Source organism: Eutrigla gurnardus, assembly GCF_963514095.1.
Source record: "Eutrigla gurnardus genome assembly, chromosome: 15".
NCBI lineage: Eukaryota > Metazoa > Chordata > Actinopteri > Perciformes > Triglidae > Eutrigla > Eutrigla gurnardus.
The window spans coordinates 24,181,220-24,201,427 of NC_139938.1; the positions used below are offsets into that span (position 1 = coordinate 24,181,220).

Consider the following 20,208-nt stretch of genomic DNA (forward strand, 5'->3'; position numbering starts at 1 on the left):
ACCACCAAACTGAAAAAGCTCGTTATTGAGTGATTCAAAATTGGTAATTAAACCAGGGTCAGCAATTGAACTTTTGCCAGAATAATTAGACAAGCTCAGCTTGAAGGGATGAAAGCCTGATCCATAAAATTTCTTGGACGTTATTTTTCCACCTGTCAAATCTTAAATCACAGGTGGTCCAATGGTGGCGATAGTATCGACTGGAAACAAGCCAACACAGGAAAAAAACAGATTGAAGTTATGACACTGGCAAATGTGTGAAAAAAGATAAGCTGTTTAAAACTTTAAGCCTGTCACCACATTAAAAGAGAAGGCTGTATGCTGGGGCTGCCGATGAATAGCTGGTGAGCATACTCATTTGTAAACAGCCAATGTCCCTCTCCGTCTCCCCCTCACTTGCCTACTGTCATTCCCTGAACCATGTTCAAACAAGTAGTTTGAATGGACATTGCACAGCATGAGGTAACATTTGCAGTTGCAAGCTCTTTATCTTACCAGAGGCACACCAAGGCCCCAATTAAGTTTGATGAAGGCATTTTGAGAAAATATGAAACTACAGATGACAAGTGAGCATTCATGTTGGCATGACGGTCATCCTCTCGCAAGCAGCAGAAATGCACTACTCCTGCAATACTTTCCTTATTCCTCCATAGTGCAGCAATGGTGTTTTAGTTTTTTCCCTACCGATTATGAGAAAAAAACAATTGTTCTTTCACATATAGACAATGGAAATTACTTTTATATGTTAAATATTATACAAAATTGGAAAAACGTGTGTCATAGATGTATTATTTGTGCTCTGCCAAATATCCTTTTTGCATTTTGGAAGATCCCTAGTCTGTGTCTGGCAGTTAATCAATTATCCAAGTATTCCTGACACTGTCCATCATGTCTGACATCCCACTTCAAACAGAAAAGGTTAAATATTTGGAGAAATCAACTAGAAATGTTTGCTCAGAGGCCTCAGTGGTCCCTAATTTCAGGTTCACTGGGGGGATTAAAGATACGCGGGTGAGGTCACAAGCAGGAGTTCAGTGATGTTGTATATTTCACGGACCATTTCGATTTGATAAGGAGCTGTGATGTCAACTGTTATCGGAAATGAGAGGAGGCCTATGTAGCTGCCCTGAGGTCACCCTGTCAAACCTGCTGAAAAACAGGTTTGATTGGTTCCCTTCAACCATTTGGCCTTACAGCTTACACAATAATGGTTCTCATCCTATTTCACATCTCTTTCACACTAATGTCACACAACTTGATTTCAATTCCCTTTCTATTGACGTTTTCGTCCCTCTTCATTTCCACCTAACTGTACCTATCTCAAGGCCCAGATGTCCTCAATTGTTCCTATGGGGAATAGAGAATTTGGGGAAATATGTAATACAGTTGGTCCAATTGGTTTATGTGCAAGCACCAAATAAAACATATTCTAGTCCATTAGCAACTGTACACTAGAGCCTTCATGCTTCCCTGTGACCACCCTCTCAACTCAGCAGGCTGCTGCTGGACAAATGGCCTGTATCTGGGTACAGCACATTTTGTAATAGAGCTGCATGCATCCTTAGCTTTGCATCCAGAACGTACCAGGTTTTATTCTAACATTTAGTGAAGAGTTATATCTCCATAACCAAAAAATGACATGTGGACATTCTCAACGCAGGTACTGTTACTACAAGCACATTACTGGTAGCGTCACAACTCTGCAAACATTCACTACTCTACTGTGCAATCTCAGTTAAAAAGGAAAAATAACTCCTGAATCACCTCCTTTGCTCCTTATGCCTTATTTCCTTTTGTACACCAGCACCAGCTGTAGGCTTTCCAGCCCACTCACACAGGAACATTATAGATCTCAAGATAGGAAATGCAATTCACGAAAGAAGTAACAGAAGAGGAAAGTTTATAGTGAACGATTTCAGCACTCAGATTCAATGATGTCAGAGATTTTAGAGATTATTGTTGCCATCTAGACCATATTTTTCAATTTACAATCTCAATTTACAATTCCTAAATGGTCATTTGGTTGTCTATAAACTGGTTCTGAACTAATCTGTCTTTCACATCCATCACAATCCACAGTACGCTTTCACACCCTTTATCCTCTCCAGATGAAAACTACATTTGCAGTTATCAAGTTGAATTATGACTAAGCATGAGTAAGTTTATCTTTGCGCACAAATGTGATTTCCCCTGCGATGGTTGATGAACGTCCCTGCCTTCTACGCAATTCCAGACGATGACATTCATTTCAGAAATATAAACCATAAAGCTCTTGTAATGTAATGTGGAAAAACTGAAAAGTCCTGGGATGCAGTCACACAGCCTTACACCCAGCATGCTGTGGTTACCTAACCCTAAACCTAATGTGGTTATGTATGCAGTAGATGTGCCACATCACTTTTTATGATCTCTTCAATTATTATACTTTCAGCTTTGGACAGCATTAGCTACTTTATAATTTCAGCATAACAGACTTAAATGTTACCTGAATTCCCACAACTTTTTGGAAAGTGTGCCACAACAGTGGAGTTGAAAAAGACATTTCTATTTGGAACAGACAAAAAAAGGATTTATCTGAATAGGTGTAATATATGTTTCCTAGAGGAGCAAACTCTGCAGAGGGTATATTTAGGAAGGATATAATGCCTCTACTTTTACGAAGGGGAAATACAGTAAATTGGATGGGAAGGATTATGTTGAAAATATTAAAATTCTGCTTAAATCCTTGTACTACAGTAGAGCACAAATTGTTAGGGCCCAGTGTGGGCCCACTCACACTTAGCTCCTGACAGCTGACTGAAAAAAAAGAAGAAGCTGAGGTTATGCCAGGGAATAATGGTACAAACACTTGCGGCAGTCCAAAGATTTATAGTGTTGACAAGGAACAAATTAATGCATGACAGAAGAAATAATGAATGAATGAGGGGAGGAATTACTCACAACTCTCTATCTCGAGTGTGCAGTTCTGCTCATCCAGTGGATACCTTCTCAGGTCCATCATACAAGCAGCGGTGGTCGTGATCCTGAAAACATACAAACACGACATAATATGTTCAGTTCATGTCATTGCAGTACAATTTGATATATATTTGTAGGAGAAGCAAGGGTTCAGTTGTCGTCTTTACAGTGAACACAAATTAAAGTTTATACTTTTGTTAATTTCAATCACCTAAGCACTTATAATGACATCTTACAGAATTCAGATGAGCTTGTGTTAACGGCCGTGAGAAACTAAAGAATTTTCAAAACGTCTACATGTAAAAGCAGGAGCCTTCGGGGGTTTGGGGGGTGGTGGCAGCCTTGGTGGGAACTCCACTGGGGATTACAGGGCCAAAGCTAATCCTTATGTCCCAGTTTTAGCGTTGTTTGGATAATCCTGTGGGTCCTCTGTCAGGCCCCACCTGAGATGTGAGTCACAGCGGGGATCAAACTCTGTGGGACGGTGGTGGCAGCAAAAGGCCAAAGTCAACAGTGGTAGTGTATATTCTCTGAAGAGTACAATTTTTCGGGAAACACGTGTTTTACAAGCTGATGACAGTCCAAATACTTTACAACTCAAGACTATTGTTTGTGGTTAACACTACTACTACTCATAAGACTATAGGAAGAACAAAACATAAGATTGCTTCCATTTTTTATATGTATTATTCCTAAACAAAGCTGTCACACCAAATATACAAAAATACACTAAAAGCCTTATTATAGTATGTGATGTACAAGTTTTTTTATGGGTGTAGGTTTGACAGTTGTCCATCCCTCTCTCTGTTGATTTGACTGACAGTGCTTTGCCTGTGAACATTTTTGCCGAGTGTGAAACGTTGCACAACTAAACAAGGATAAAAGAGATTGAGGAAGCCGTTTTTATGTTTGTCTCCACATAGAATCAAAGGACTTTTCATGTTTTAACGTCTAACCCCTGAAATGTGACTTGAGAGGGTGTTTAGGTGCTGGCAGAATCCCATTTTAACATTAAAAACAAGTCATCAAAACAGCTACGGTAAACTCTTATTTCTGTCCTGCCAGTGTTGAATAGTTCTTTAGCATGGAAGAAGCTCAGTGGTGATTTATTTAGTGGTTTTTTTTCTCGATTTAGTGTTTATTTACAATGTTATTACAAATAGAAGTGGCCGAGGAATACCCTTCTGCTTTACTACCACTATCATACATCGTGTTTTAAATTTTCAGCATAATAGCATTTAGCGTTCCAATCTCTGTCAAAACAAATAGACAGGGATGGATAATACGAGATAACACCAGCAAGCCAACCGCGAGTCAATAGATAAGGAAACGTTGTCCATCAGACTTTGTGAGGGGAACATAAGGACGAGGCTTTGAGTAATGCACTGCCATCCTTCCCTGGCTCTGGTTTTGTGTGAGAACTTGACTCCCACTGAGGGAGTTGCCACAGAGCAGCACAGCATGGTGGGTAATCGTCTAGGAACACCTGACAACATAGATAAATTTGTGCCAGAGGAGAGGCTCATCTTGAGTCCAATCCTCTATGTTACACAGCAGAGATAATCACCCTTGTGTGTCTCGCTGCCTCTCTCTCTCTCTCTGTTGCTCTCTTGGATCTCTCTTTGTCACGTCATCATTCAGACCAACAACCACTGCAATGCCAATCTTTCTGCATCTCCTAATCTCATTGTTTTCTCAAATCCCAATACAACCAAGATTCACACAATTACATACTGGACAATATTTGCCAGCAAACTTCTGAAATGATGATGCAGCAATACTTTCACGAAGCTGTTATGGACAGTGTTCTATAGAGGCATCCCAATCTGTCTGTACATCATCATCTGTTCATCAGTGTCTCCAAGCAACCCGGCTCACCACAGGCAACATATGGCAACCAGGTGGGACCACACCTACCCCACATACCCAAAACAGTCCATGTGTTCAAACCAATATAAAGCACAAATCAAAGGTATATATTGTACAGGTATTTTTGTTGATGTTGTTTAAAGGAGTTCTGGGATTCACAAAAAAGGATTTGTCACCCTCATGGTTGGTTGTCTGTGTCCTCCTGTGCTAGAATTCAGTAAGCCGAACTCAGTATAAACTGCATTTGCATTTTTTTCACCTTGAGATCTATAATTTTTTCAGGTTTGGACAAACTGTTCCACATCATTGCTTTTGCTGGTGTTCTTTTAGAATAGTGGAAAAGCTGCAGTTGGTCATAATAAAATGTTGGGGACATTACACAGATTACAGTGCGTCACCATAAAGTCTTCTAAAATGGAAAACATTTAAATAAATAAATTGTGCTGGGAATTAAGAGACTTTACATTAAACATGTTCGTGTTTTCAGAGCAAGCAACCTCAAATAATGAATGTCCGCTGGCTGTTTGTTCAAAGGGCTTGTGCTTATATCAAGTGTCAGCAACTTCATGTCCCTTTCCTACCAACAGGTCACGCTGGTTTGTTTTATGATCCTTTTTTTAATTTATATATATTTTGATATGTTTACTGACAAACAGCCTATTCTGTTGTTTTGGTATGATGACTTGGGGGTCTGTAAATATCCACACGGTGGGAGGGCAGACAGGTAAAAGAGACCATGGGAGGAAAATGATGAAAAGAGAGGAGATGAGAGAAAATTAGAGGATGTCAGGTAAGACAGTGAGGGGACTATCATCACAGCGCCTTTTAATAGCAATAAAGAAGTTCAAAGGGAAGAGTTCTAGCATTAACATGCTGTTTCATATAACACACCTCAGGGGTTTCCACCTCCTAGAGTGAGACGAGGAGGTTGTTTGAGCCTAAGAGGTTTAGATGGATCCTCCTTTTTCTTTCATTCTTGTCCCCTGTCTTTGTCAGCATTTATTTCTCTCTGAAGGATTTGATGCCAGTGATGGGTCTCCGTGGCTTCCAAGTGTTTAACCAAGGAGTAAATTGCTGGTTACTTTCTGGCAACTTTCTGATCTCTGTGTCAAGATGGATTCAGCGGTGTAGAACTGAGAGCAAGAGCCTCTGGCAGCGTCTTTAAAAAGACTGTGTTGGAGAGGTAAAGGTTATGCATGTTTGTGTGTGGGCTTTTTTTGTGCTGCTGTGCATGTCTGTTATGTTTTTTTCACTCTGTGGATGCATGTGTGTGTGTGTGTGTGTGTGTGTGTGTTTGCAGCTGTCTCGCTCTCAATTTACCCTCACACACTTTCCCACTTCTCCCATCCATTAAATGATGCACAGCCACATTTTCTCACTTGTTCATAGTCCTTGGTTGCTTGGTTTCTGCCCGAGGACACTGCCAACCACAACAACTGAGCCCCATATGTTGCATCACCTGCAGTGACCCTCAATATATAACAGATTGTGCTCGAAGATTCTGTCTCTGAATGGATCAAACTTGTGAGGTCAAATCGGGGCCAAGTAGTCTTAAAGGGTTCCAGCAGTCATTGGGATTCAGCCCAAGTAAATTTGTTGACTGTTTATCACATACTCGGGGCAGACATGTAACAAGGTATAGGTAGATAGTGCTCATTGCAAAGGTTGTTATGTTCTTTTCCCAGAAAAATCGAATAATGCTACCCCATAGATATCTGTTTGAATACCAGTTTTTTTTTTTTTTTTACATATTTTCACTTTAATTTAGTAGTATTGTATGATACTTCATACCATTATTTCTACATTTTACAGTTATTTGAAAGCAATCTAATCTAGTTGTTTAGATTCTGATCTTACATATAATAACTAACCTATATCATGACACTTTAATCCCAGCTCACATTCCCCATTGTTCCCTATAACGTGTACTTTCAATGCAATATTTGTTTAAACTATTCATTTTCATAAACAATCTAAATACCTCTCCTCCAATGCTGGCATATTTTACATGTTTCATTCACACAATGTGTCATGCACCAGAGTTGCATTATTTGATATTTAAGATAATGATAGCATTCAGAGAGCACTCATCCCACATAGCCAGCTGCCTCACACCTACAGTTTACAACACATAGGGAGTAGAATGCCCGGATTCACAAATGAGTTGGATGCTTTCACATTGACATTTGAAAAAAAGTCACTCCTATTAAATGATGGAAGGCATATTCTTTTTGGCATTTACTGTAAATGTTTAGTCAGTTCATTGCTTGTTAGCTTTTGCACTGTTATCATTCTTCCTGCAGTCAATATCTCCTATTTGTTACTTCAGCTTTAGTTTTGAAGATCAACGTGGGGGTGTTGTTTGGGAAAAGAGTGAACACTAGTTTGCATGCCAACAGATATGTGCAAATAAATATCCGCCCACAAAAAACGAGTGGTCCACCACCACAATGAATCCCTGCCATGCAGTCAGGTAATACACAGTTTGCTTGACTAAGGACCCCACAATTCAGCAAAAGAATGAGGACCCCTAAAGGGAGGAAAACGTGTGTGTGTGTGTCTGCCTCTTGTTTTCTCTACTATCCCATTTCCTTTCCACTGTGATTCGTTTTTCCCTTTCAAAACGTCTCTGTTTGTCCAGTCAAAATAAATCTTAAAAACATTCAGGAACTTGGTTTCTTTAAAGTTGAGCTGACATGAAAAATGTCATTCTAAACTTTTTGGATCACATCCTCCATCATATTTGGAACTAATGACTTAACAATACATGACCCCAAAAATAAAACAATTTTAAATTCAATGTTTTATCCTTTCAAGAAAACAAAATATGACACATGCTTGCTCATATTAGCTAGTACCAATCAATTTCAACCAACAATATAATGATATTAATCCATCAATCAATAATTTTTCAATATGGATCTGCAGAGACCTTGAGAAAGTAACAGAATGGAAAGCAAAATACTCTTGAAATTCCATTTCAGCTTGACTTTAAGTTCTGAACAATATTCACTAGGTCTAGTCTGAGGTTGCTTCATAAAGTAACATTGTTGTCTACAAATCTATCATTAAATCTGTTACATTTTGTTAAACGTCTACAGAAAGTGACAAGATCAAGTTTCACATTGCCTTATTATAAGTTAAATGTAAGTTAATGCTCGTCATCACATTGGACATTTATTTTTCAGAGCACCCAGACAGCACTTGTTTCGGGGAGAGTTAGAGGCTGTAACTATTTCTTGATGAATAACAGTTTGTCCATCCGCCCACCACTTCTGTGCAGTGTCTCTGCTGGTTACCTGGCAACAGCATAGTGACAAGTGTGACTCTTGGGAGTCAAGATGCGTGACTGTTATTCGCCTAGAAATAGTTACAGCACACAACTCCTTATAAAACCACAGCTTGGATTTAATGGTTGTTTTTATGGTTGTATTTCTTTATGTACAGACTAAACAAACAAGACACAATGTGTGTGTGTGTGTGTGTGTGTGTGTGTGTGTGTGAGCCTTGGAGATGTGAAATTCAATCTGGTTCTAGCTTCATGCTGATGCACTGACGTGAGTGTGGCATTGATCTTCTCGTGTAATTCTCAACAAATAGGTGTATATGTTGAGAACACAATACAGCTTTTCCCCTGAGTTATAATACTCCATACATCTAATATTAATTGTAAATATTTTTATTCACATTTGTATATGTAAGAGTATAATTATACTTTGCATTACTCCTGGTATTGTGCATACTTTCTTTGGTGCATGGTTTAACCACTGTCTTCTGCAATAACCAAATTTTAATTTCATGGACCATTAAAATGTAATGTAGTCTATTCTAATTTATTGGCATAAGAAATTTAATAACTACATAATTTGTATTCGGATTTCAGTGGAGGGTAATATGCTGTATCTCCATGTGCTGTGTGGTTCTGTGTACACACAGACATGTGCAAGATCCCATGACCCAATTTAGGATTTGTAAAAAGTGAGTCATCCTACTTACATGGCATTGAGTGTAAAGGGTGATGGATTTCTTCTTCCAGTTTCAAATTTAATCCCACCTCATCCGAAGTAATATTTGTGCTGATTTACTGTGTAATAACTTCTGCAATGCACGCAAAATGTGTAAACCCATATTCCAAGTGATTATATTTTTTTCATTTGCATATTGAATTCAATGATACTGTAGGTTATCCGTTTTGACTCAAATGCTCACTGGAATTATTCTACTATTTGAGTTCTATTTCAGCATAATCTGACCCTCCCAATCTGCTGGTGCTTTATTAGATTTCAATGAGCACATTGTTTTTGACATAAAAGGGCAAAACTGCAAGGCAATGATCGTTCACTATTCTTATGAAATGAACAGCAGAAGCTGTGATACTATTAAATGTCATCTATTTCCTAAGGAACTAACAATATTTTGGTCACAGATTGTATATTTAATTTATTTCCGAACAGTTGCTTGATGCTGTGTTTATTGTCTGAAGGAATATGGCTGCGTAATGCTTTGCTTTTTTCATAAAATCAAGTGAATTACTTTAAACCCACGGATGATTAAGGAAGCATGGTTGTATCAGTAAACCAATTTTAAGTTTGACTGCAGTTTTTGTTTGTTATCAGGGGATTTCTAATTTAATCTGAAGGCAATAAAATGTATCGCAGCGTAAAAAATAATTTAAAAAAATCGGATTCTAATTCACTTTGCACTTGTGAATTCTCTGGCATAATTGGACACCCCGCTCAAGGGAAAGTCCCTTGCCCCCTGCAATAAAACACTTCAGAACTCTGCCTTTGTTTGGCAGAACATTTCGCAAGTGATTGATTTTAGTCAAGGGTATAGTGATAAAAGTAAAATGTGACTTATTTTTGCTATAAGATAGCGATCAGGATTTATATGAAGAAAATGTAATCTTCAGAGGGCAAGTAGCCGCCAGTAGGATTTTGTGTTGCACTTGTTTTCTATCCTTTATACTTATCACTTTCTTCATCTCCTGCTTTTCTCCATCCCTAAAGACTATCATTGCTCTTCCTACATCTCCCCTCCCCCTATTCTTGCTGTAAATAACACTCACAAAATCCCTTTTGTTGCCATTTAAGTGTTCAGAATCAGAAACACTTAGGCATTGGCCGAGATGTTTCTTTGCTTGACATAAAGGTAATTAAAGTAACATCATGTAATCTTATATGAAAAATCCGAGCAAATTACAACATGCGGAATACTATTATAGGGCAGTGGCTGAGTAATGAAGATGGACAACATTGATGATGATGACCGAAGAGAGCAATACTGACAAGACGTCTTTCTAATTTGCTCCCCTCAACAGCGCTCTCTCTCTCCTTCCATGTTTCATTGTCTCTCTCTATATTTATTTAATTTCATTCTCCCGCAGCACTGCCAATGTGCTACCATGATAGCCATAAAGATGTTATGGTTTTCAATAACTTTTTATAGTTTGGGCATCAGAGGCCTATTTTCAAAATGAACTGATGAGACATCAGTGAGGTGTGAGAAGTGCACTGTAATCATGTTAACTTTGAGTGGTTGAAACTCAGTGGGATGGGTCAATCAATTTATATTGTACATAAGGGGGTTTTGTTTCTGGCAACTGAAAAACAGATGGGACATGTCATTAACATATCAAACATGTAAAAGTCTCAACGTGGGGTAATATTCAGAACAGTTTCTAAAGTGGCCCTCAACAATATTTAAAAAGAAAACATCAACCTGAGGTTTTGTAAAAGTAATACTGAAGTCTTTGTGGTCTGAAAGTGTTAAATTACTTGATTTCATTGTTTGAATCCAACTCATCCATCACACTGAGTTCGAGAATATTGTAAAAAATGACAGCCGTATGCTGTTTAATTGTTCTTCGGTAGGAAACATGACTAAGATGAATGGGTGTTTCAATCACCTCACAGGATTTTACTCAAAGTCCATTTAAAATTGCAATTATTGATCACATTTTGCAGTCGAAGATAATGTCAGAGTTGATGTTAACAGTTTTTTTTTATAATTGAATAAAAGACAAGATATCTGTGAGGCAATAACAAAAATGTTATTTGTATTTGGAGGAGCGTGTCGGTGAATGCAATCACAGGGTAACAGAGAGATATTGAAGGCCAAGTGGTATAGAATAATCATAATAATCTGGAACTCGAAATATAAAAAACATAGCCTTAGATTCCCTCTCTCAAGTTGTGGTTCTGTTCTCCAAGGAGAAATTATACAGACACTTTGTCAAAGAGCTTAATTGAGTGTTACAGACTGTTTTAGTAGTCTATAAGGACATAAGTTAGCCTCTACATTATTCTAATTTTCATCTGGCTCTAATTACTTAATTCCTGACAGAGTCTGATGCTGCAATCATTGACTCAGTGCTCCATTAATGTTAGATTAAGTAAGATTTGTTCTTTTTTTCTGGGTTGTTTGATTTTTTAAAATAGAAAGTTCACTGTCAAACGACTATCTGTGAAGTGTTTGTCAACATGAAGTGAAATTACTACAATTTGTGCACCGTAGTCTATCATTATCTGGTGCCGTACTCATCCAGCATGTGGGAGATATTATGTCTTTTTTGGGTTTATTTGCACTTGTAAAACATCTCACACCTCTTGCTGTGTCGTACCAAATGTTATTTCGAGAGATTAAATCTCACCTTAGACCGTACAGTACAGTACCGTCCGGGTGCAGTCGGATCATTCTATTTTTCACCGTGACACCATGGACAAACGATTTCTTGTCATTGAGGAAGTAGGTGTCGGGGACCCAGAGCTGGTCAGCCACCCGGTTATCTAAGGTCAGGTTGAGGGGGATCTCAGAGTAGGACAGCCGTTTGTCTCGCCATGCCTGCTGAAAGTACATCGTCAATGTGTAGTCCTGGAAGAGCACATAGAGCGAGAAAGGAGGGCAGAGAGAGGGGGGAGTGAAAGAGGTGTAAAATCCATGGGGGGAAGGACGGGGTAAAGCAGAGGAGAAATGGGGAGAAGAGAGAGAGAAGACAATGTTATTCCAAGAAGAGACCATTTTACACAGCTGCTCTGTGATACACACTCTCAGATTAGACCAGACTAGGTTTCAATATTGAATGAAGTTCACTTAAAAGCAAATGGAACAGTAGGAGTACAGGCCAAAAAACTCTCGGTACAAAGCAATGGGAAATCCTTCTTTTCATAGAAGCATGAGGCTCAGACGGACGATGTTTGTGTGAGAGAGAGAGAGAGAGACAGAAACAGAGAAAGAGAGAGACAGGAAGAGAGAGAGCACATGTTCCAGACAAATGAAAATAACCTCCAAGCAACCTCAAAAAAACTGTTTTACAAAATATCTCCTATATGCTCTATTTGCTTTGACAGTAAGTGTCTTTCTAGGATTAAGTATTGCTTGTGAAATGAGCTCCCTATGCATAACATATTCACCCATTTTCCTCTGTTCCTGCATCACATCAAGTCATGCACGTAGCCCATAGCCTTTGAAGAACCGTATATGTCTGCAGTGGTGTCAGACATCAAAGTGTGTTCGGCATAATATGCATATTTTTCTTCATCATATGGATGGATGGAACGGAGAGGAAGCTTGTCTGTGCGGTGGTGTTACTGAGGCGAGCGTGTGGATTGATTTTATTTGCACTGCTTTGAGGTTTGGGAGTTTTTGTCCACTAGTTGTGCTATAGAGCAATGTTTTGATTGTTTTTCTGTATTATACTTCAAAGATATGTGCATGCGGGCTTTTCAATACACATTCATGCTCATGCCGTCATGCAGTTCTGCTGATTAACAGCTGGTGGCAAGAAATGTAGGCTAACACTGTGCCAGCAAAACATGGAGAACAAGGCTAAATTATTATTATGAAATTCAATCTTTTGGACTATACAAGGATACATTATCTCTTGTTATGATGACATACACACAAAATATGAAACATATAGGTTAGTCATGTATAAACAAATGCAGGACGTTTGATAATGTGCAGCAAAATTCCCAGATGCTAAATCTAGGACACGATAAAACAGTCCAGCCGGCAGTCAGATGCTCATGTAGCTCGCTGAAGTACGAAGCTACCAATCATCCATGAAAAAACTAAGTCAAATAAACTTGCTGTCTCTGGGAACTTTTTTGTCATGACTGGCACATCCATTTCCTGGCAAAGAGGCTGAACATGCATTTTTGAATATGCCCGTCGGCTACAGATCTGACATCCCACTGCACCTTGGGAACTGGAGGCTTGGATATTGACTGGATGGAGTCAGGAAAACAGGATCTCAGTGAAGCCCTTGTTTGACTTAAATAGCGTTGTTATTTTGTAGTTGTTGTTGTTTGTAGCTCATTTGGCTGCAGGTGCAGTTTGAGACATAAATAGTACGGTGGCAATCCTAGCATTAACGACTGTAATTGGATTTGTAATGGGAATAGACTGATTTCACTAAATCTAGGCTAAAAAAAACAGCATATTTTTCATATATGAAAGAACCGCTGCCTTATTTAAGTCAAATTTAACAAAAAAAAAAAAACATTTGAAAGGGTGTGTTGAGGCTTAATGACACACTATAAAAACATAGAAATAGCAGAATAAGCTCCTATTTATCCACTTCTAAACTGTAAAGATCGATAAATCTGGGTTGCTTTACAATTGCCACAATGGGTCCTCGGCTGCACACGCTGCCCTCCCCACGCTTTCATCAGTGGTTATGTAACGGCTCACACTCCTCTTTCTGACGCGCTGTGCAACGCAGCACATGTGGCTGAAGAGACGCTTGTTGCCATGTCGTCCTCCTAGACTACCGTTGCTGCACATCAGCCAACAGGAGGCTTTACTGTGATGTATGAAACATCAGATGGGCTTCTCTACATTTCTTTGATGTGGGCACACACACACCCACACACACACACACACACACACACACACACACACACACACACACAAACACACACACACACGCACACACACACACACACACACACACACACACACACACACACACACACACACACACACACATAAAGGAAATCGCAAACAGACAGAAAATCCAAATGAAATTCTTCATTATAATATCAGCTAGCAGCTTGCATTAGGACACACAACAGGTTGCTTATTGTAGCAGCCCTGAAGGACTGTTAATGGCGGGTTAGGGAGAATTAGCTTGGACGTAGAGGCGCAGCAGTGGCAGGATGTCCGCCAGGGAGTGGATGGAGAGCTCTGCTCTTCTGGCTCAGACTCCCAACAGCGGGACTACGGGAGCATGTGCCGGCCCGACACGCTGCTGCACTCGGCTCACCCGGGATTCTGTCCTGGGTGAGCGGATGTGGGCAACAGACTGACGCACGGACTAGACATGCTTCTGGTGACACATTATGCACACACGCAGTTCATTCCCATCCAGAGCCTGCAGTGATGGTCTTGTAAGCCGTTGTTTAACTGTTTAATTTTTCATTGAACATAAAGTGGAGATAAGTAGCCAACTAGTGAGGAATAACACAAAGCCACTGGTTGGCTGTCCTCCTTTACTCCCCTTGTTTTGAGTCAGCATTTTGGGTTATTGTTTGTTGTTAAACGTGAAATAATATATCATCTCTAGGCTCTAGCATAGGTGTCATTATGGTGTTTATTATGCTCTTAAAGGAGTCATCACCTGGTTTTATACGTATCCAGCCCCCCTTGGATCGCTTTGGATCAATTCGTAAAACTTATTAGAAAAAAAAAAAAAAAATTTAATCAAACATTGAGCTTGTTCTGACCCTTTTTCGTACCGCGATTTTATCACGCGAGATTACGCGCGAGGTTTTGACTGGTCCGGATGTGCATTGTATAATATGTAATGAGGCGCGCGTTGATTCGCCGCAGGAAGGACAGAGCCGGGGGGGCTTGCCTGCATGCAGACTCCAAAACATAATGGCGGCGCTTCGGCGATTTCAGGTAGCGGACGGGGCGGGGTTGGGTGGTGAAAGAGGGGTGGGCTTATGCAAGTAGCCGCCACGGTGACGTCACCGAAGGCGCAGAATCAAAATCTCGTGCTTTAGGAATGCACACCCTTGTGTGCTATTCCTGTTCGGAAAAAGAGCAGAAGCGAAAAAACGGCGCCACTTTCAAACTCCAGCCTTTCAGGCAAGTTTCAACTGAGGTCAAACACAGATATGCATGTTTTAACAAGAGAAATTGCGATTTCCAGGTGATGACTCCTTTAAGAGAATCCCTAACTTCTGTTTGCCATGTTTGCAGTCAAGGTGAAACAGAGTGGGACAGAGGCGGGAGTTGGTCCAGGATAAGCTAAATGTGTCTTTAACGACGACATAGCAAATGAAAGTGCTAGCCCAAGACAAACAGAGTAGCTACAAGCTAACAGCATACTGGAGTTGAAGCCCAGCATCCAAAGCAGAGTTGATTGAGTATGATTAGCAGCTTGTCACCCAACACCCACACCTGTACCCACTCTAATCAAGCACACACACACACACACACACACACACACACACACACACACACACACACACACACAAACGCACACACAGCACCTCTTCCTTTCTTGCTAGTGATATTAATTAGTTAGTTTATTTTTGTAGTAATTATTCATTGCTGATTTACTCTTTACAAATGCTGCAGAAAATTACATCTGCAGTCTGTCTTAGTACATCCCTCCTATAGATACTGTGTGTGTGTGTGTGTGTGTGTGTGTGTGTGTGTGTGTGTGGGTGTTGTGCTTCACAGATCACAGCCAGGGTTGAATAAAAGCAAACAATGCAGCTGTCATTTGTAAATTTCGCCGGACTACCATGAATGCAATATGAAATATTGTAATATGCACTTAATTGGCATCCTTTGTAAAAAAGCCATCACCCATCCTGGCTTTTGGACAGCTCTCCTCACAACAGAGTCCACTTTTTGAATTTGTATTATTCTTAAGTAGCTGTGAGATGTTAAAAAAAAAAACAGCTGACAGCCATGATGGAGTAAGAAGGTAGGCCAGTGTGCGACGTGGGGCGTAATTATTAAAGAGTGAATGTTTCCATTGTCATCCCTGAGAGCCTATTATTGCAGGCCCATCTACTTGAAGAACGTTGCGCTTTGCTTTGTGGGACGAGCTCTGTGGAGGTGCTATCGCGGCTAGTTTACAGTGAACATAAAGCGCTTGTCAGAGACAGCTATAGTGTGCCCCTCTTTTTCCTCTCTCTGCGGGAGGAGGAGGTTGTAAATCACCAGAATAACTGCAGCGGCTGTGTGCATGTAAGTGCAAGGGAGGCTGTCATAACAGCAGTCATAATGAGCATCAGTACATAAACCATGTTGGGGAGAGAGAGAGAGAGAGAGAGAGAGAGAGAGAGAAAGAGAGAGATGGAAAGAGAAAGCAAAGGAGACAGAGAGTGATGCAGGAAGAATGATGTTAGAGTGCAGGATATGCTGTGCAATACAAAGTGACACTCACACTCGAAAGCCATTACAGGATGCCGAGTCCATTATCCCTAATAACTAATATTCAGTTCCACAGCACGCCTCCCACTGTGTTAACGTTTCCTCATTTTTCATTATGTTTTTTTGTTAAATATATGTCTTACTGATCGTGTTAGGAACACAAACTATCTCATACAAGTCAGTCAATCGTTCCTTGAGGAGGTAGATTGACAATACAGTTCTGAATAAACACAAGAAAACAAGTACATCCTTTCTGTAAGCACCTGCAGACAGGACAGTTAATGTCACAGTTAATGACACATGTGCTGCAGCTGCATCTTCATCTTCATCAAACGCCTGCAAGGGTGCGCTCCAGGGGAGAATCTGGCACTCTAAGATCATCTGACATCGCTTACCTGACCCATTGCCGAAGCACCGTAATCACCACTCTGCACTAGCTGTTAGCTATCTGAGCGAGCGTGAGGAAAAAAATGAAACAGCCTGCAATTATTTGCCAACATGTATTGAAATTCTGACCTTGTCATCTCAAGTCATCTTACCCCGAGCTGCAACACGGGTGAAAAACCTCAATTAGTCATAATGACCAGGGTCCCTCCTGATATGAAAGCAGTCTGGGGCCAAATGTAAGCCTGTAGTATTTATATTGATTGGGAAATAGTTAGTATGCAAATCGTGGCCCATATATGAAAGACTGCTTAGTGAATGCACCTTTAGGCAGAGATGTTCAAGTTCAGCTGGAAAACTACACTCTGAAAGAGGTCTGAAGTATAACCTTTTTACTGAAAAATACACATTGGATGAAAGAACCTAAAAGCTAAAAGAATCAGTGTTCAAAGGAAATCAAATAAACAACAAAATCTGAACTGGTGAGTGGTGAATATCAGCTTAAAATGCAGCAACGGACAGGAAATAACAGTTAGATGTGTGGAGGTGATGTGTATCCGAAAGTATGACTAGTCCTGCTAACTTCAAGTTTGTGTTTTATTGCTGAAAGGGCACATTTTACCGCCAGAGTCACTGTGTGGGCAAATTTGTCAGACAGACGCAAATATTAAAGACCAATATATATGCTTGGCCAGTCAGCCTTCAGGCAACCAAATTGTGTGAAATCTCTTATTGGTATTCCATAACAAGGACGCTCAAATCTGAGTTAACTGCCAGGGAGACTAAAGAATGCCAAAAGTGTTCATAAATGACCATGACACATTGCAGGGATGAATGACAAGTTGCATGGTTTGTGTTCATCAAGACTAGTTTGTTTGTAGCATTATTGTCTCAGTATTGTTTCAATTCCAGAAGGATGAACTGCGATCAGTATAAACTGTGGAGAAAAACAAACAATTGGAAATCAAACCAAAAAGAAAGACTTTCCAGTTGCCCAGTCTGACCTGGTCAACCCCACTCATCCTCCGAGCTGCCTGTCCGTTAACCCCCAACATCTCACCTCCACCCTCCCACCACATGGTTTCTCTGGGGCTAGAACAGTATGAAGACTTATAGACTTATTTAGTTGGACTGTTTGAGCCCTTCTGACCCTACTTTGTCTATGATTTTATGTTCCAACTATGTTTCTGTCAATGGATTACATCACTATGAATACTGTGAAATGGGTCACCCATAATGACCAACCCAATTATAATGACTCTGCAGTTACCTTTAACTCTACATAGAGATTTGTTTGTTCTCAAAGCATCATTTTGAACCCACAGCAGGCCGTTGTTATGAGCAAACAGGCTGAAAACACAGACTGTGGACTACCTGTCCAACACAGATGGCAGACAGGCAAAGCAACTAGCTGGTGAACATAATGGAGCATGTCGATACTGAAGAACCAGATTTCCATCCGTAGTTAGCGGAGAGCAAAGACAGAGAGTGACTATTGGCCTTACATTCACCAGATGGCCAGAAACACAACGTAATGCTCACGTTGCTCTGTGTCTGCTGGATGTGGAGACGAACAACATACCAACCTAAAATGTGATGATATACAGATATTGTGTTCACAGCTTGTTTCCTGTGCCCCCAAGTGACCCGACAATATTATTTTTGCAGATTTATAGTTAGGTAAAGCTCAGCATTTGAGTGAAAAACAAATTGATTCAGCTCAGGAAATATTTATGGTCATATTTAAAAGAAAAAGCCTGTGAACTATCCGGTCCAACCTCTTGGATTGTAATTCTGTAACTCACTATTCTACTGCCACGTTTACTCCTGACAGGCATGGGTCGTACTTTTAGTTATTTTCAATTAAACATAAAGATTGTCACATTAAGCCTTTGAACAAATGATAATTTGTTGTTGTTCTTGGGAGGCAGCACAGGCAGAGCATGGGGAGGGCAATAAATTGGAGGAAAGGCAGAAAACGCTGAGGGACAGACAGGATAACAAAGATTTAGAACAACTGGGGAGCGATGGGTACAATGGGAGGACGACGGCAATAGTGGAAAGAGAATGGAGGATCGAGTCAATAAGGAGAGAGAAAAGAGAGAGGGTTCAACTTGAAGACTAGGGAGCACAGGTTATATATCTCTTTCTTCCCACTACCCTTGAAGCCAGTTTTCCATTTGAGAGCTGGAATGGTGAGTTTGTTGGAGGTGGGGGCTGGGGGAGGTTTTTAGAGGAGGAGTAAATGAGAGGCACTGGAAAGCTCAGTGGAGCAGTGATGCAAATTGCTTTTATTCTCGGGGCTCTCCACTTCTAGTCTCTGATTTCAGCACCAGCAATGACCTCCCTCTGCTACTTCCTCTCCCATCTCTTTCATTCCTCCTTCATCCTCTACCCTGTGCATTTTTTTTCTATTTCGTCTCCCATTTTCCCTTCATTCCTTTACATGAATCTCATTCCATCTACTTCTGCCTATAGCTTCTGCCCATTCCCTCTCCGTCTATCCATCTCAGTCTCAGAGGATCTCCTGTTGCATCTATTTGCATGTGGTAAAAAAATAACGGGAGGCAGGAACACATTAGGTGGCGAGTGTCAATGGCTTAGATAGTTCCCACTATACAGACACACGGGAATGAGCCATCTAGAGAACAAGACAGGTGTTGGATCGACCCCAGAGGTGCTTTTATGAGTGCTGAAGAGCCCTCTCCAGATTTGATTATCTACTCCTCAAAGCTCACCAACATGAAGCTTCCAAAAGTGGCCTTTTTTCATTCAGGTTGATTGATGAATGAATGATTGATTGGCAAAAACATGTCCTTATTATTTTAGAAATAATGACAAACTAGGTGATTGTCATGCGATTCTGATCTTGAATATTGACAGTTGCTTTAAGTATTTCCATCGTGTAGCGACCTTGAAAGGTAGCACTCGATCCAAAAGCAATCCCTGAAGCCTCTGAATGCACCTCTACCGCCATCTTTTCTGTGCCCGTCTTCCTCTCTTCATCTCTTTGAAATACCTTTGAGGAAATTTGATCCCTCCACCACTCAGTCATTCGTCCATAGCCCACTCTACCACCCCCATTTCAGTGCCTCCAAAAAAGCCCTCCAACAACAAGTGGCTTTCGATTTCCTGCCTCACACGGTCCTCATGCCGCCAGCGACAGGGTATGAGGAACCTGGCAGAGGGCACAGCATTTCCAAAGAGGCCTAATAATAAACATGCCTACCCCCTCCTCTCCCCCCAGAACTGACTGACATATATTCTCCAGTCTCTGGGGATCTGTGTATGGACTCCTTAGGATTCAGCCCTGTATCTGGAACAGATTGTGCGCTGCATGTAGTAAATCTGCAACAGGAAGGCATACAGGGGCTGCTGCAGGGGTTTCATTTGGCCTGTTTGCTCCAGAATAAATGATGTTGATATCTTTTATCCCAACAGTCAGCCTAAAGGTGGAGCATATTTTTCGCACAACGCTATTACATACAAAGTCAATGCAATGGCAATGAAGCGATGCTAAGGCATTATTTGCGTGAGTGGAAATATTTGAATTTGCGTGGTGCGAAATCCTTCCAGCGTTGATATTCTCGTTCTGTCATC

At 40.5% G+C, this 20,208-nt stretch overlaps 1 protein-coding gene across 1 annotated transcript in view; it reads right to left on the minus strand.

Moving 5' to 3' along the window:
• Nucleotides 1-20,208, minus strand: part of gabrb2b (gamma-aminobutyric acid type A receptor subunit beta2b) — a 204,580-nt gene that overhangs the window by 13,995 nt on the left and 170,377 nt on the right. The window contains exons 4-5 of the mRNA XM_084028045.1: nt 11,480-11,700; nt 2,941-3,023 (exon numbers count right to left, since the gene is read on the minus strand). Coding sequence (XP_083884171.1) covers nt 2,941-3,023; nt 11,480-11,700 — 304 coding nt within the window. The remainder of the gene's footprint in view (nt 1-2,940; nt 3,024-11,479; nt 11,701-20,208) is intronic.